The 15,391-nt window shown below is 41.6% G+C and overlaps 1 protein-coding gene and 1 long non-coding RNA gene across 2 annotated transcripts in view; both read right to left on the reverse strand.

Moving 5' to 3' along the window:
- Positions 1–15,385, reverse strand: part of LOC311295061 — a 262,848-nt gene extending 247,463 nt beyond the window's left edge. Inside the window, exon 1 of the long non-coding RNA XR_014628167.1 lies at positions 15,096–15,385. This is a non-coding gene — a long non-coding RNA (uncharacterized lncRNA). The remainder of the gene's footprint in view (positions 1–15,095) is intronic.
- LOC311295027 (GTPase IMAP family member 7-like) lies at positions 9,601–13,078 on the reverse strand. The gene is made up of 3 exons (XM_084416203.1): positions 12,786–13,078; positions 12,011–12,080; positions 9,601–11,361 (listed from the first exon to the last, which is right to left on the reverse strand). The coding sequence occupies exons 2-3, from the start codon at positions 12,020–12,022 to the stop codon at positions 10,192–10,194; spliced, it is 1,182 nt and encodes a 393-aa protein (XP_084272329.1). The 5' UTR covers positions 12,023–12,080; positions 12,786–13,078; the 3' UTR covers positions 9,601–10,191.
- Positions 15,386–15,391: the final 6 nt, after the last annotated feature.

A 15,391-nucleotide genomic window follows, 5' to 3' on the forward strand; every position in this document is an offset into this window, starting at 1 on the left:
TGCCAATGAGTAACATAGATTAGGAAAAAAATAGTTTTGAATAACTTACTGTTCATTTGGCTTGGTTAAGTTTCCCTTTACAGGCAAAGACAAAAGACAAAAATTAAAAACATGTATTTCTGCTGAAGCATTAAATTGGATACTTATGACAACCTATAACTATGATACTACTTACATCCCTGAGGCAAAACTTAAATGGAGGAAAAGACACTGGCCTCAAACTAATTCTAAGCCAGGGCAGGGTAGCCTGGGATCAGTGCAGACCTGAGACCAGGAGAGATTCACCGTCCTGCCCTCAGACCACTTCTGCCCTGAGACCAGAGAAGACAGCTGACTCCCTGTCTAACTATGACTTTTGTCCAACTATATTGCCCTGAGAAGAGAAAAATATGACTTCTGCCCTGAGACCAGGAGGGGTTCACCGTCCTGCCCTCAGACCACTTCTGCCCTGAGACCAGAGAAGACAGCTGACTCCCTTTTGTCCAACTATATTGCCCTGAGAAGAGAAAAATATGACTTCTGCCCTGAGACCAGGAGGGATTCACCGTCCTGCCCTCAGACCACTTCTGCCCTGAGACCAGAGAAGACAGCTGACTCCCTTTTGTCCAACTATATTGCCCTGAGAAGAGAAAAATATGACTTCTGCCCTGAGACCAGGCGGGATTCACTGTCCTCCCCTCAGACCACTTCTGCCCTGAGACCAGGAGGGATTCACCGTCCTGCCCTCAGACCACTTCTGCCCTGAGACCAGAGAAGACAGCTGACTCCCTTTTGTCCAACTATATTGCCCTGAGAAGAGAAAAATATGACTTCTGCCCTGAGACCAGGAGAGATTCACCGTCCTGCCCTCAGACCACTTCTGCCCTGAGACCAGAGAAGACAGCTGACTCCCTTTTGTCCAACTATATTGCCCTGAGAAGAGAAAAATATGACTTCTGCCCTGAGACCAGGAGAGATTCACCATCCTGCCCTCAGACCACTTCTGCCCTGAGACCAGAGAAGACAGCTGACTCCCTTTTGTCCAACTATATTGCCCTGAGAAGAGAAAAATATGACTTCTGCCCTGAGACCAGGAGGGATTCACCGTCCTGCCCTCAGACCACTTCTGCCCTGAGACCAGAGAAGACAGCTGACTCCCTTTTGTCCAACTATATTGCCCTGAGAAGAGAAAAATATGACTTCTGCCCTGAGACCAGGAGGGATTCACCGTCCTGCCCTCAGACCACTTCTGCCCTGAGACCAGAGAAGACAGCTATAGTCTTCATCAAAAGTACAAATAAATGAGTATTTATACTTTTATTACTTTATGTATAATTGTATTTTTCACACTTTTATTTATTTCTACATTTATTTAATTCCACATTTATTTATTTCCACATTTATTTATTTGTTTTACCTCAGACATCACATCAGCAATCGAGCTCAGAGTGGCAGTGCTGAAGCTTTGAGGCCACAGTGACACCTTGTATAAATAAATCTTGTGGAAATAAATAAGTTGAAATAAATAAATGTGTGAAAAAATAAAATTTTATATAGGAATAAGGAACTTATACTTTTTTACATTTCTTTGTATATTTATGTATTTTTGCTCTTTTACATTTCTTCGTATATTTATGCATTTATTTATTTATTTAAAATAAAGTCAGCTTTGGCATTCCATAGGAAACAGTCTCTGCCTTAATTGGGACCAGATGATACTAACAGTCATGAAGAAAAGCCAAATTTATAAATTAGACTGACTTCTGCCCTGAGACCAGGAGGAGGGATTCACCTGCCCTGAGACAAAATTGTGGAAAATAATGGTCTCTGCCCTGGGACCAGATGAGACTAAACAGTCATGAAGAAAAGCCAAATTTATAAATGTAACTAAATTTATAAATTTAACATTGAGCATATAAAACAAAAAAAGCTCATTGGAAAAAATGAAATGTAATATTGTAGTAGTTAAAGGTTTATTTTTAGTTCAGATTAACATTTGAGATCAGCAATTGTATTCACAATGTCAAAATAAAACCGGCGTAATGTTACTTGAAAGCATTATTGATCCGTTAATAACGGAGAAATGAGAATGTTTCTCACTAACGTTAGATCTCGCAGCGATGTTATTACTTCTGTGGCGAATTCAAATGCTTTCATTACTGGATCTCTTATTAGCGCTGTGTAGTAACAGTGTCGCATGATCACGATCGGCTCGCGCTGCTTTGGTCCAAACTGATAAACGGTCCTTCAACCACACAATAACGAGCAGTTTCGTTCCACTTGCATTACGTTTGCCATTTGATGTTGGGCAATGTTGTGGTCGCGCCCGCATCTCTTACATTATGAGCGTGCTCATCTGAAAATAACGAAATTTTGGTCGGCAGGAAAAATGGTCCAATGAACCGTTCGGTTTGAATACACATTGTTCCGTTGCACATACAATGCTCCATTTTCGAGAATATTACGTTTTTGTTTTTAAAAAACTTACTTTGAAATGATAACCACCAGTTCCTCTTGCCTGCGCACCACGGAGGGAAATTGACGGTTGAGATTGGAAATGGTGGCCCCGCCTCTGCAATTCTCTCCCCTCTTGCGATTGGTTGTCATATTGAACCAATCACAAACGTTTCTGCCCTCAGGACAACTTTGAGTCAAGAAAATTCCCACCTGCTAAACGCTAACTTGTTCATATTATAGCGATCAGAAGAATTAATAAGACTGATGGGTTTAAGGCTTTTTATTAATGTGAGCACGCATGTGGCCGATGCTTCTGCCTCACATTCAAAGCTAGCTTTTCAAATCCCCCTCACACGAGTATGCAGACTCGTATTCAGAAGAACACCTCTCCCGATACAATAAGAACCCATAACCAGGAACGGGACATACATGCACTTAGATCACACCTGAAAGAATATTAAATACTCTTCAGGCTTGCTACACTGCTACATCGCGCATTTTCTCTCAGGCAGTACTTCTCCCCCGGCGCCCACCCCCAGTGCGTGCTCACCTCACTCACAGGTCACGGCAGGACGGCTAACGGTCAAGAAAAATAACAGGTAAGCATTTTGAACTTCTTTATCCTCATTTGAACGTTTTATATTGTATTGTCGTATCTCTATCTGAAGAATAACCAGCCCAGTAACGCTACTGCGCATAACGTTAGCAAAGAAGCGAGGAGCCAATGCGCCATTATCAAAGTTATCAGCGGAAACTGTTAAATATGCAGTGCTTTACACCACAGTTTGTCAGTGGGAAATTAATAAATATTTTGTGTGCTTTCTCACAGTTGGACACAGACAAGCAAGTCCCGCGATTTTTTACATTTATCTTTAAACTGAGATCTTACACATCTCTAACCGTAATTCACACGGTAACAGGTAACTTAAAGGGGTGGTATATGCCCTTTTCACAAGATGTAACACAATCTGGTGGGTTTGCTGCCAAAAAGCATCTTTTTATTTTATCTTTTATCTGACCATAGAATCCGGTCCCTTTTGAAGATCCAGTCATGTCTGACAACTGAATATGCTGGAGTTTATTTCTGGAGGAGCGAGAAGGATTTTTCTTGAAACCCTCCCAAACAACATGTGGGGATGTGGGGGTTGGTTGATATATTTTTTTGGCTTTCTGACCCCCAAGACTCAATTAATCTCTGCAATTCTCCATCTTTGATCCTTGGAGAGTCTTTGGCCACTCAAACTTTCCCCCTCACCGGGCATTATAGACACACGTCCTCTTCCTGGTAGATTTGTAACATCTTTAATTGATTGGAACTTCTTAATTATTGCCCTGATGGTCAAAATGGGGATTTTCAATTCTTTAGCTATATTATTGCAGCCACTTTCTGTTTTGTGAAGCTCAACAATATTTTGATGCACATCAGAACTATATTCTGTGGTTTTACTCATTGTGATGGATGATTAAAGAAATTTTGCCTTTGTGAATTCATCATATTTAAACTCCTGTGAAACAAGAAGTCATAGCTGGACAATTTCATGTTCCTAGTCACCCTGGTGTGCTAAATAAAGGTAAATATTAATGGGAATATACTTCAGAGATTTTTCACTCGTAAAAAATTCTAGGGGTGCCAATAATTGTGGCTGACGTGTTTTGGAGAAAAACATTTATTTCACAATGTGATTTCTCCCCACTTTCAATTCTTTTACTTCAATGAAAGGTTCGATTTTTGCTAATTTTTTGAATGAAAGATCAAAAGGATAAACAATGCAGATTTATTTTTTACAGCCATTTTTTGATCATATTTTCCAGAGGTGCCATTAATTCTGACCACCACTGTATTGTTAATTATATGATTACGGATTTGTCACGGAATAGTTGAACATGAGACGAGGATTCAAATGCAGAGGAAATTTATTAGACACTGGCAGACAAGATACAAAAACTCCGGTAGCAAGCAGGAAGGAAGGAAACACCAGGAACAGGTAACTTGGACAACGAACCAGCACAGGACTACAAACACAGGGAGGCTAAATAAGGGAACAAGCAAAGGAGGGTAACGAGAAAGACAGGTGGGACAAATTAACCAGTAATCAGATAACAAGATGGGAGGGGCTAGACAATAGACAGGAGAGCACATGGCACAAAACAACAAAACACCCATGTGCAGCACAAGACAGGACAGGCATGTGACATTACCCCCTCCCTACGGAGCGGCTACCAGACGCTCCATAAGACGAGGGCGGGACGGGAGGGACAGACCAGGGCGGGACGGGAGGGACAGACCAGGGCGGGACGGGAGGGACAAAACATTTGGGACGCCAGAGCGGCCCACAGGTTTCGGGAGGCCAGGGCGGAGACGACCCCTCGGGCGGCCACGGCGGAGACGACCCCTCGGGCGGCCACGGCGGAGACGACCCCTCGGGCGGCCATGGCACTGGAACAGACACCACCGGCTCAGGAACAGGAACAGGAACAGACACCACCGGCTCAGGAACAGACACCACCGGCTCAGGAACAGACACAGGCTCAGGCTCAGGAACAGACACCACCGGCTCAGGAACAGACACAGGCTCAGGCTCAGGAACAGACACAGCCGGCTCAGGAACTGGCACCACTGGCTCAGGAACTGGAACAGTCTCGGCGGCGGCCATCTTGTCCGAAGACACAGGCTCGGCAGGCATGACGTGAACAGGCTCGGCGGCGGCCATCTTGTCGGAAGACACAGGCTCGGCAGATGTGACGTGAACACTCTCGGCGCCGGCCATCTTGTCCGAAGACCCAGGCTCGGCAGCGGCCATCTTGTCCGAAGACACAGGCTCGGAAGACGTGACGTGAACAGTCTCTGTGGCAGCCATCTTGTCTGAAGACACAGGCTCGGCAGACGTGACGTGAACAGTCTCTGGATCAGCAGACATGATGGATCGCTGGGGTGGCGCAGGCAGTGCGAGCAGCTCGGGCAGGGCCGGCAGAGCAGGACGCCTGGGCGGCGTGGGCAGATCAGGACGCCTGGGCGGTGCAGGCAAAGCAAGACGCCTGGGCGGCGCGGGCAGAACAAGACGCCTGGGCGGTGCGTCAGGGACGGCAGTCACCTCCGGGATGGTCTCCGTGTTATGAGCCACCGGACTCGGGACCACCGGACTCGGGACCACCGGACTCGGGACCACCTGAACTGGGACCACCGGACTCGGGACCACCGGGACTCGGAACCACCGGAACTGGGACCACCGGAACTGGGACCACCGGACTCGGGACCACCGGAACTGGGACCACCGGATTTGGGACCACCTCCCTGGCAATTCTCTCCCGATCACGAATGAAACCATCCACCATCGCCCCAAAACTGATCCAATCAAATGTCTCTCTCTGCTGAGTCCTCATGTTGGCTGGTTCGTTCTGTCACGGAATAGTTGAACATGAGACGAGGATTCAAATGCAGAGGAAATTTATTAGACACTGGCGGACAAGATACAAAAACTCTGGTAGCAGGAAGGAAGGAAGGAAGGAAGGAAGGAAGGAAGGAAGGAAGGAAGGAAGGAAGGAAGGAAGGAAGGAAGGAAGGAAGGAAGGAAACAAACAAACACCAGGAACAGGTAACTTGGACAACGAACCAGCACAGGACTACAAACACAGGGAAGCTAAATAGGGGAACAAACAAAGGAGGGTAACGAGAAAGACAGGTGGGACAAATTAACCAGTAATCAGATAACAAGATGGGAGGGGCTAGACAATAGACAGGGGAGCACATGGCACAAAACAACAAAACACCCATGTGCAGCACAAGACAGGACAGGCATGTGACAGGATTGACAGAAAACTGGCTAACACCAGATGATTACATTACTTTAAATGAGTCCACCCCCCAAGATTACTGTTATAAAAATGAGCCATGTCTGAAAGGAAAAGGGGGTGTTACGGTAATCTATAGTAATATCTTCAGAATTATTGAGAAGTCAGTTTCAAATATGATTCTGTTGAAGTGTTGGTGCTTAATGTAACACTATCTAGTGTAAATGATAAATCACACTTGACATTTGTGCTAGCTACTTTATACAGGCCACCAGGGCACCATCAGGGCTGGATCTACCATACGGGCAATCTGGGCACGTGCCCAGGGGCCCTTGCGCAGAGAGGGGCCCTCCGTGATCTGAGGTTTTTTTTGTGCGCCACGTACGCTGCTACATAAAAATAGTAAACACAAGGCTTGGCCTCGATCTTGATAATTATCCAATCAGAATAAAAAAAGTGTATATTACATTATATGATCTCTTATTCATGCAAATGCTTTAAAAAAATCATGTGCGACAAGACAAAAGTGTGACTGTGCCACACACACACACAGAGATACAGAAAGACGCACGCCAGTATCGTGCGCACAGACAGCACGCCAGAATACAGTTATCTTTCGTGCTTGAACTTACAATAACACACACAATTATGCCAAAATGTCCGTTTTGACGAGTATTTTCAACATAAGAGCTGTCTTATGATGAACGTGAAGAGTTGTGAGAGAATGAAGCGTGTGTGAGATCAGCGTCTCCGTCAGCTGGTCTTAAAGAGACAGCAGCCAATAAAGCTTTCTGTCAGTAAAGTTAATCAAAGAACAAAAAGAACAGAGAAAATGACTCACTGCTGTTGACTAAAGTTTTTTTTTTTTTGTTGCTATAATAAGGATTAGTCTATATTTAATTTATAATTTATGCAGTGCAGTTTGATAACTTTATTCAATTTCGGTATATGTCCTAGGTCTACCTGTTATAGGCACAGGTAAATATGACATTTATTTTTAACTCTTGTATTATTGAGACAAATAACAATATTTAATTTAAAAAAAAAATTTATTTTAATTTGAAAACAGTGCATTTAGTTGTTGTTTCTAGTTTCAGTTGAGAAATAGGCTACAAATTTCAGCATTATCACTAATCTGTGTGTGCATTACTTGAGAAATAAGCAAGTTAACTCATGAAACCATTTGTTTACTATATCGCATATCGCAATATTGACCTCAATAATCACAATATGACATTTTCCCCAAATCGTGCAGCCCTACTTTTCAGAAAAATGTATTTTGTATCATTGTCTTGTGAACTAGTCATTCAGCTTTTTGATCAATAGTGATTGTCATGTTAAATCCCACACCTGGTGGGCCACCTGTGTGTGTGTGTTCCTTTGGAGAGTGTGGTTGTCAGGTAGGGGAGAGGGGCCCATGAGCTTCAGTGCCCAGGGGCCCCTGGGGGTACTAATCCAGCCTTGGGCACCATACAGACTTTATCAAAGAATTTGCTGATTTTTTATTGGAGTTAGTACTGGCTGCAGATAAAGTCCTAATTGTTGGTGATTTTAATATACATGTAGATAACGAAAAAGAAGCATTGGGATAGGCATTTAGAGACAGTCTCCACTGCTAAAACAACATTCAACCACAACAAAATGAGCAATTGTTCTGACTCTCGCACACTCTTCAAAACCTTCTCTTCTCTTCTCTTCTCTTCTTTGTCCCCTTATAGGATTGTAAAGCGCTTTGGGTGTAAAGTAGTACACATGAAAGCGCTATATAAATGCCTCATTCTATAACAAAAACACACTCTCTCTCCTCCTCTCCACTCTCGGAGGCATCCTACTCCCTGTCCGCTTGATCCTATCCCTACTCACCTCCTTCAGGCCATTTCTTCTTCAGTTATACCTCCACTTACTCACATTATTAACACCTCTCTTCACACCACAGCATTTAAGCAGGCTCGCGTAACCTCACTGCTTATAAGAAACCCACACTTTTAATATGTTTTTTTTTTCTTATTGTTTGTGTGAGTGACTAAGGGAGTTATTTTCTCCCGTGTTTGAAGATTGAGTATTGAGATTTACTACTTTTGTTTGTCTCTGTGTATCTAACTTTTTTAATATTATTTGGGGCATTCTTTAGTTTGTTAATGGGTTTTGGGGTGTGGAAGTCCAACTAACTGTCCCATCTTGACCCAATTTCTTTTTGTTTTGTATTGCTTTACAAGTTGCGTGAAATTGAGTTTATTGTACTGGTATTGATTTCTTTTGTATCTTCATGCAGGAGTTGAGGGCCACTTACGTGGGTGTCCTGGGGCCGTGGTAGTGGGGGTCTCCCGGGGGGTTCACTTGAGAGTGCTGTATTTCACCCGTGTGGTGTAGTGTGGGTATTGAGTGAGATTTATGCTTTCCTTGTAGGTCACTTCCAGCAGGGGGTGCCCAAGGTAGATGTCCTTCAGCCCTGTATGGTTGTGCTGATGTGACCTAGGTTGGACTTAATGTTTGTTTTCATTTTTTAGATTTGTTTCTTTTGGTGATTTACCGTTGCTGTATATTTACATTTTAACTTATTAATTCCTTCTTTTTTTTGGTCAATTCCTTTGTGTCCGTTTTGAATTAGGTGTTTAGTCCAATGCTCGATTGAGGGGTGGTTGTTTTATGAGTGTGTCTGAAGTTATATTGGAATAAAAAAGTGTTTTTTGTTGAACTCATGACTCTGCCCATTCATTCGCTGTTGAGTAGGTAAAAGCCGGTGGCTTGTAATGAATTCTAGGTGTAAGTCCCTAGGTGGCGTAGTCGACAAACAAAAATTATCTTAAAAACTAACTATCTCTTTAGATTAGGCTGACTCCATATATATATATAAATATATATATATATATATATATATAATGTGTGTGTGTGTGTGTGTGTGTGTGTGTGTGTGTAATGATCACACAGACACACATATTAAATAGTATATGTAAGTGCACACATTTCTGGCAAATGTATATACACTGATTGAATAAAGGGAAGACCCTCTTGCTGTAGATTTATCACTCTGTGTAACTGATATATCTCTTATTAAAGACTCATTATTGAATCTCTGGCTAGTCATTCCTCAAACCCTTCTGGACATAAAAACTGTGTTATAGCAGCTTATAATATTAGATTTCTAATGAAATAGACAATTAATAATAGTCCATAAATGTGTTCCATTAACGTTAAATAAATGTATCATATGAATATTTTCATTGTTCATGTGGAGTTTCATGGGTTACTGAAATAAACCAATACATTAATGATTTAAGGGTGATATTATTGAAGTATTAAAATGTTTCTAAGGTTGTTCTTTAGGTTCTAAAACTTAACTGCAAGTATAAATATTCAGAAGCACACAAATCCATGCATGGAAATTAGATCAGTTTTAATAAGATACACTGATGTGAACATCAATCCACAGTAATGTAAAAGTACAAACGGTATCTTTGGTATACATATAGGCCATCATCATCATTATCTGTCCATCTCAGGGGCTCGTCTCTCTTTGAACACACTTTAACCAAGAAAAATATTTATCTAAGCCTATAAAAAAATATTTTGAAACCACATCATCAGAGACTAAACTACATAAATGAATCAGCAAGCCATCAAGATAAAGTTTAAACTGTAAATAACTCTTGTCCACATACACAGCATATAGTAACCATATTTCTTCTTTCTGTTTACTGATATTATGTAACCATGCAAAAACAAAAGACATCAAACTGAAAAATTACATAAATTCCCCACAAAACAGATACTGACTATTCAAATTATAAATCATTATTACAAGCTTACAGTTGCAAATCAGGGTATGGAGACAGTTTTGAACACTGATGTCTTGCTCAATAACTGATTTTTGTTGATTTTTAACTAAAAAAGTTGCATACGGCAGATTTAATATTAATTGTTAATTTGACAATAAAATTAACTTCCGGCTGTAAATCATCAGCATCTTCACTGTATTGCTGCAAAAGCTCCGGCAGCTCCAGCTAATCCTGCTAATGCTGTAACAGGAAGTTCGTTTCCTCCTATAATGTGACCAATCACAGCTCCGGCTGATAAACCACACACAACACCTCCTGTCTTCAGCAATAACTGTCTAACAGCGCTGGGACGCTCATGAGAAAATGAGCGGATTACCTGACTCTTCAACATCAATCTCCAGAGATTCCCTATCAAGACTCCTGTAGTTGATGCTGATCCTCCAGTAAAGAAACCCTTAGTGAACATCCATACATGTGAAGAGTCTTCCTTCCACACCGAAACACCTCCCGTGACCACAGCAAAAACTATAATTACACAGACATATTTCAGATGTATCTGTTTCCCCCATTTCCCCATTTTGTCTGGACTCTCTGGTCTTATGGCTCTTTCCTCCTCATATTCTTTCCTCACTCGCTCCTCTGTCTCTCGTTTGACTCTGTCTAATGTCATTTGACGTTCTCTCACTCTCCTCTCCTCCTCTTCTCTCTTTTCCTTCTCTGCCCTCCTCTCGGTCTCCTGCATCATTTCTAGTGTGTAACGGGAGTTTCTGTTCGCATTTACCAGTTTGTGGATCTTCACCATGAGATCAGTCACCTGCTGGCTGTTTGCTGGATCTTTAATGTTAAACTCATGATATCTCTGACCACATCGGCTAATGAAAGCAGATAATTGAGGATTTGCCCTGATCATTTCTCCTAGTGATCTCATGTGTCTCTGATCCACATGAGTGAAGAGCACTAGAGTAAATCTGAGAGCTTCTACACCAAACTTCTGCTCAAACCAATCAATGAAATCCTTCTCATGTTCAGTGAAAGTGCTTAAAGGCAGAATCAGCAGGATGACATGAGCTCCTGGTGAACGTAGAGCTCTCTTCAGCTCCGAGTCTGAATCAAAGTCAGTGTGAGTGGAGAATCTGAAGTCTGGAGTATCGATCACTGTCACGCTTCTGTTATTAACTTTTCCAGTGTGTGTCTTACAGACTCTGGTCACTGATGAAGAGCTCTTTAGTGACTCAAACACTCGATCATTAAAGATGACGTTTCCTGTGGCGCTTTTCCCGGTTCCGGTTTTACCAATCAACAGCAGCCGACAATCTTCATCTTCATCTTCATCTGTCATCAACTCTTGGTTCTCTAACCTCTAAAATACATAAAACCATGCAGGATACAGTCAACTAAAACACCTATACAATTATTATGTCTGTTACAAATAATCCAGAGGGCGTAAAATACTAAAAAAGAGTAGCAAAACTCGAGAGCTCGTAACGTTTCAGAGCGTCCCAGAGGACATGGGTTTCTGGCATCATCATGTACAAAACAAGTCCCATTTCATTGGCTAGGCACCAACCAATAGAACAACTCCTTTGCGCCCTCCCCCTGTCCCTGCCCCGCCTTTCTTTCTTACCGCCACTGAGTTGCTAGTGCACAAGTTTTGCATCTAATATACCATTAGAGCAGCAAAAGTCAAGGCGTGAAGATTTGAAATTGCAGTGACAGATCTGAGAAGTTGCAAATGCCTAAGTGAGGCTGTACTGCGAATGTGGATGAGAGAAAAAGTGCAACTATGTACTACAAGTTTGTGTCTGTCATTGTATTTCTGTGAATGGTATTTTACACATTTGTGACTACTTGTCTGAGGCTTCAAATTCAGAATACAGGTTTGTGACTATTGTCTGCGAGTGCAAGTACGAAGTACAAAGATTTATTGTTCAAGTTTTCAAATTCACATCTAGCCTGCATGCTCTCGGGTTTTGCTACTCTTTTACCTTCATAAAAAAAAACGTACTCACCTGATACTTCATTTTCAGGTCCTTTTTCTTTTGTTCAAGACACTTTCACCAAGAAAAAATAGGGTCCAAACTACAAATAAGCAAATACGTTAAGATGTACACAACACAATACATTCACATTAATGCTGTTTCATGCTTTATTGCAATATACTGTATAAAATAAGCTGAGTGTGGAGGAAATACAGCGGTTTTGTAAGACGTTTGCAGAATAATTATATGTTTATATGCACAGATTGCGGTTAATCTGCGGATAATCTGTGTATCGGGCGGATCAAGTGTGTGTCTGAGTGAGTGTTTCTGTACTTAACCATATTTTGGGGACAAATTTGTACCCAGAAGTAAGCAAAACCTGACAAATCTCCAAAAAACTCCCTTTAGGAACGTCCTCATTTTTACAGTAAATGGGTAGGGAAATATATTTATTGGGCCAATTTCAAATATTTGCATGTATTCCAAAATATATCCTGAAAATATATTTCAAATATATTTCCTTTGTGTATGGGCTGTTTTTCAAAGGTTTCTGATAATAAATAATAGGCTATATAAAGATAATGCCATGAACCATGATGATCATTGCTTTTGTCCCTCACATCTCTCTCTCTCTCTCTCTCTCTCTCTCTCTCTCTCTCTCTGCGGACATGTTGATATATTTTTTTCTAAACCAAACTAGAAAACAACCAAACAATTCCACATGCAGACGCTCAAACAGAAGATCTACAGATGAACATGTTGCTGGATATGGCAAATATAAATAATTAAAAAAAGTTACACTTACTGAGAAGTACACAAGACAGTCGAGCTAATATGTCCTCCGTCAGATAAAAAATACTCTCCTTCAACAGAATATCGGAAATACAAGTTTACTTTCGCTTTCAACAGCCGCGCGAATGACGTGCCGCTGTTTGTCTCCGGAAAGACTGCGGGCGTTTCTAAATTTGTGAGTGTTTTCAAATTGGTTGGTGTTTATAAATCACGCAACGAAAATGATCCCAGTCGCCTGACCCCACTCCTAAAACCCTAAGTCAATGTGACGTGGGCAAATCAGGTAACGGTCGAAAACGCCCCTCGTTTATGACCTCGCCCACTAGGCATTTCTCAATGAAGTGCGCAAAGTTCAGAGAACAAGCTCCCGAGTCCCGACCGATATCCCCTGTTTTTACAGAATTGTCCCAGCAAACACATGTGGCGTAGCGGTGTTCGCTCAGGCAGTTTTAATTAACCTATTTTCGACTACGCCATCTGGGGAATTTCACCCCAGGAATCTAACGGTACCTCTAATGTAGAAGGCACGCACAGGTCCTCACTTTGAGTCAGAGACACAGATGAATCACTGTTGCGGTTCTGGAGACGGGGTAAGCGTCCACTGCCCGAAGAACGGCGTCAGTTGGCCCGTTCTCACACTGCTGCAACAGTGGGACCGATTGGTGGAGAAGGGGGGTGTATTTCTCGGCTCGCTGGTCACGGGTAGGTATCGCCATGGAGAACTTACTGAATACATCGGTCATGACCAAAATATCCTAATCACTTTGAGTCAGAGACACAGATGAATTGCAAAAAAAAAAAGATGTACATTTATTTTATTAATCTATAAAAGACATTTGTCATTAAAAGGTGTTGACCAGCAATCACTTCAATTGCTTCGAGCGGCTAACGGGCTGGAGATCCCGTACCTCGGTTATTTGGAGCTGGATGTAGAAATGTGCGGCAGGTTGGTTACAGGGTGTGGTGTCCTGGTGGTTAGGGATCCTCCTGGTGGGCTGAGTGTAGGCATCCCTGGAGTGTTGGGGATGAATATACTTAGCCGGTGTTACCAGGAGCTCTTTGGCCAGCACGGCGTAATTCCCCAGGTATCGCAGTAGTCGAAAATAGGTTAATTAAAACTGCCTGAGCGAACACCGCTACGCCACACACAGAACCCTGGCACAACGTACCAACCTTCTAACAACGTTTTGAACCACCGTTCAGGGCCATTGGTTAAGGTTCTGCCTCTTGAAAACCACTGGACGACACATGTAGGCTACTCGTCACTGCACTGAAGCGCGAAAATCAGCCTTTTAAATTTCAACTGACTGTTGGGCCGTCTTCTTCGTCAAGAATACCTGACACTGACATTTGTGGACGTGTGTTTGAACTTAGTGTTTTTGGAAGTCATGGCTGAGCCTTAACTTTTACAAAGAATATCTCTTTGGGTTTGACACTTTGAGCTTTGTAACTCTGCAGATCTTATTCATGCACAAACAGCTACATAACACACTAAAGAAAAGGGAAAACAAGAAACCGCATCATATGACACCCATAAGCTAAATTCAGAATCAAATGTCATTTTTTTTGTTCCACTTTGACATGCTTTATGAATAAATAACCCATTGATTTTCTTGGTGGAAGTGTGTTTAAAAAAAGACAAAGGAGGTAATAATTTCAAATTATTTTATTGGTAATTCTAATAGCAATCAGGTGATGATGAATTATCAATATATTTCAACTACTGACAGCATGTTTATTTGAACAGAATGAACTTATGAATGATTACAGAGAGATAGATGACGATGCATATAATGTTCATTCCACAGACATATGGACAATGAGTTTTTAATATACGTCTGAGTCCATTGTGGAAAATGTGTTGGTAAAGTCTCTTAAACAAGAATAATATTGATGTAAACTGTACATTGCTAACTCATTATCTTAGAGAAGTTAATCTCACATTGACAGTTAAGGTTTAGAGATTACAGAAAAACAGATGTCACTCAGAAACTTCACTATTAAACAAAATAATACTTTTAATTACAGATCTTAAGAAACGCCACATAACAACAAATTACTGTATGTGTAAAATCCATTTTACACTCAGAACCATTTATTGATCGTATTAGAAGTTACTGCACTCTTGACATCAACCAGACCTTCAGTTACGAGAGATAACACACACAAAAGATGCAAATCAGATCATAATTCATACATCAAACCACATTAATCAAACTCTGTGAAAAAGCTACAACAAACTAGAAAATAAAACAATATTTACATTTCTGGAATGGTATCATGTTATGGTATCATTTTAAACTGTGAATATATTTTATAATACCTTTAACTTATTTATAAATGATTTTATGTATACATGTAATGTTGCTGATCAAAGATTATTGTCCCAACAAACAGATATTCACTAACAGCCCCACCCAGTGCTGCCACTAGGGATTCTAGGCCTCATGACAGTTTATTGCTTTGAGCCTCTTCAATTTTAATCAGACCGGAGGGGCTTTCAGTATCAGAACGTGTCCCGCATTTTGCTCTGTCAGCGTTGACACCACCAGCACCACCATCAACTCCAAAAAACAGCTCCACCAACAACTGCTCCACCAGCAACTGCCCCACCAGCAA

This window comes from Rutilus rutilus, assembly GCF_951802725.1.
Source record: "Rutilus rutilus genome assembly, chromosome: 8".
Classification (NCBI taxonomy): domain Eukaryota; kingdom Metazoa; phylum Chordata; class Actinopteri; order Cypriniformes; family Leuciscidae; genus Rutilus; species Rutilus rutilus.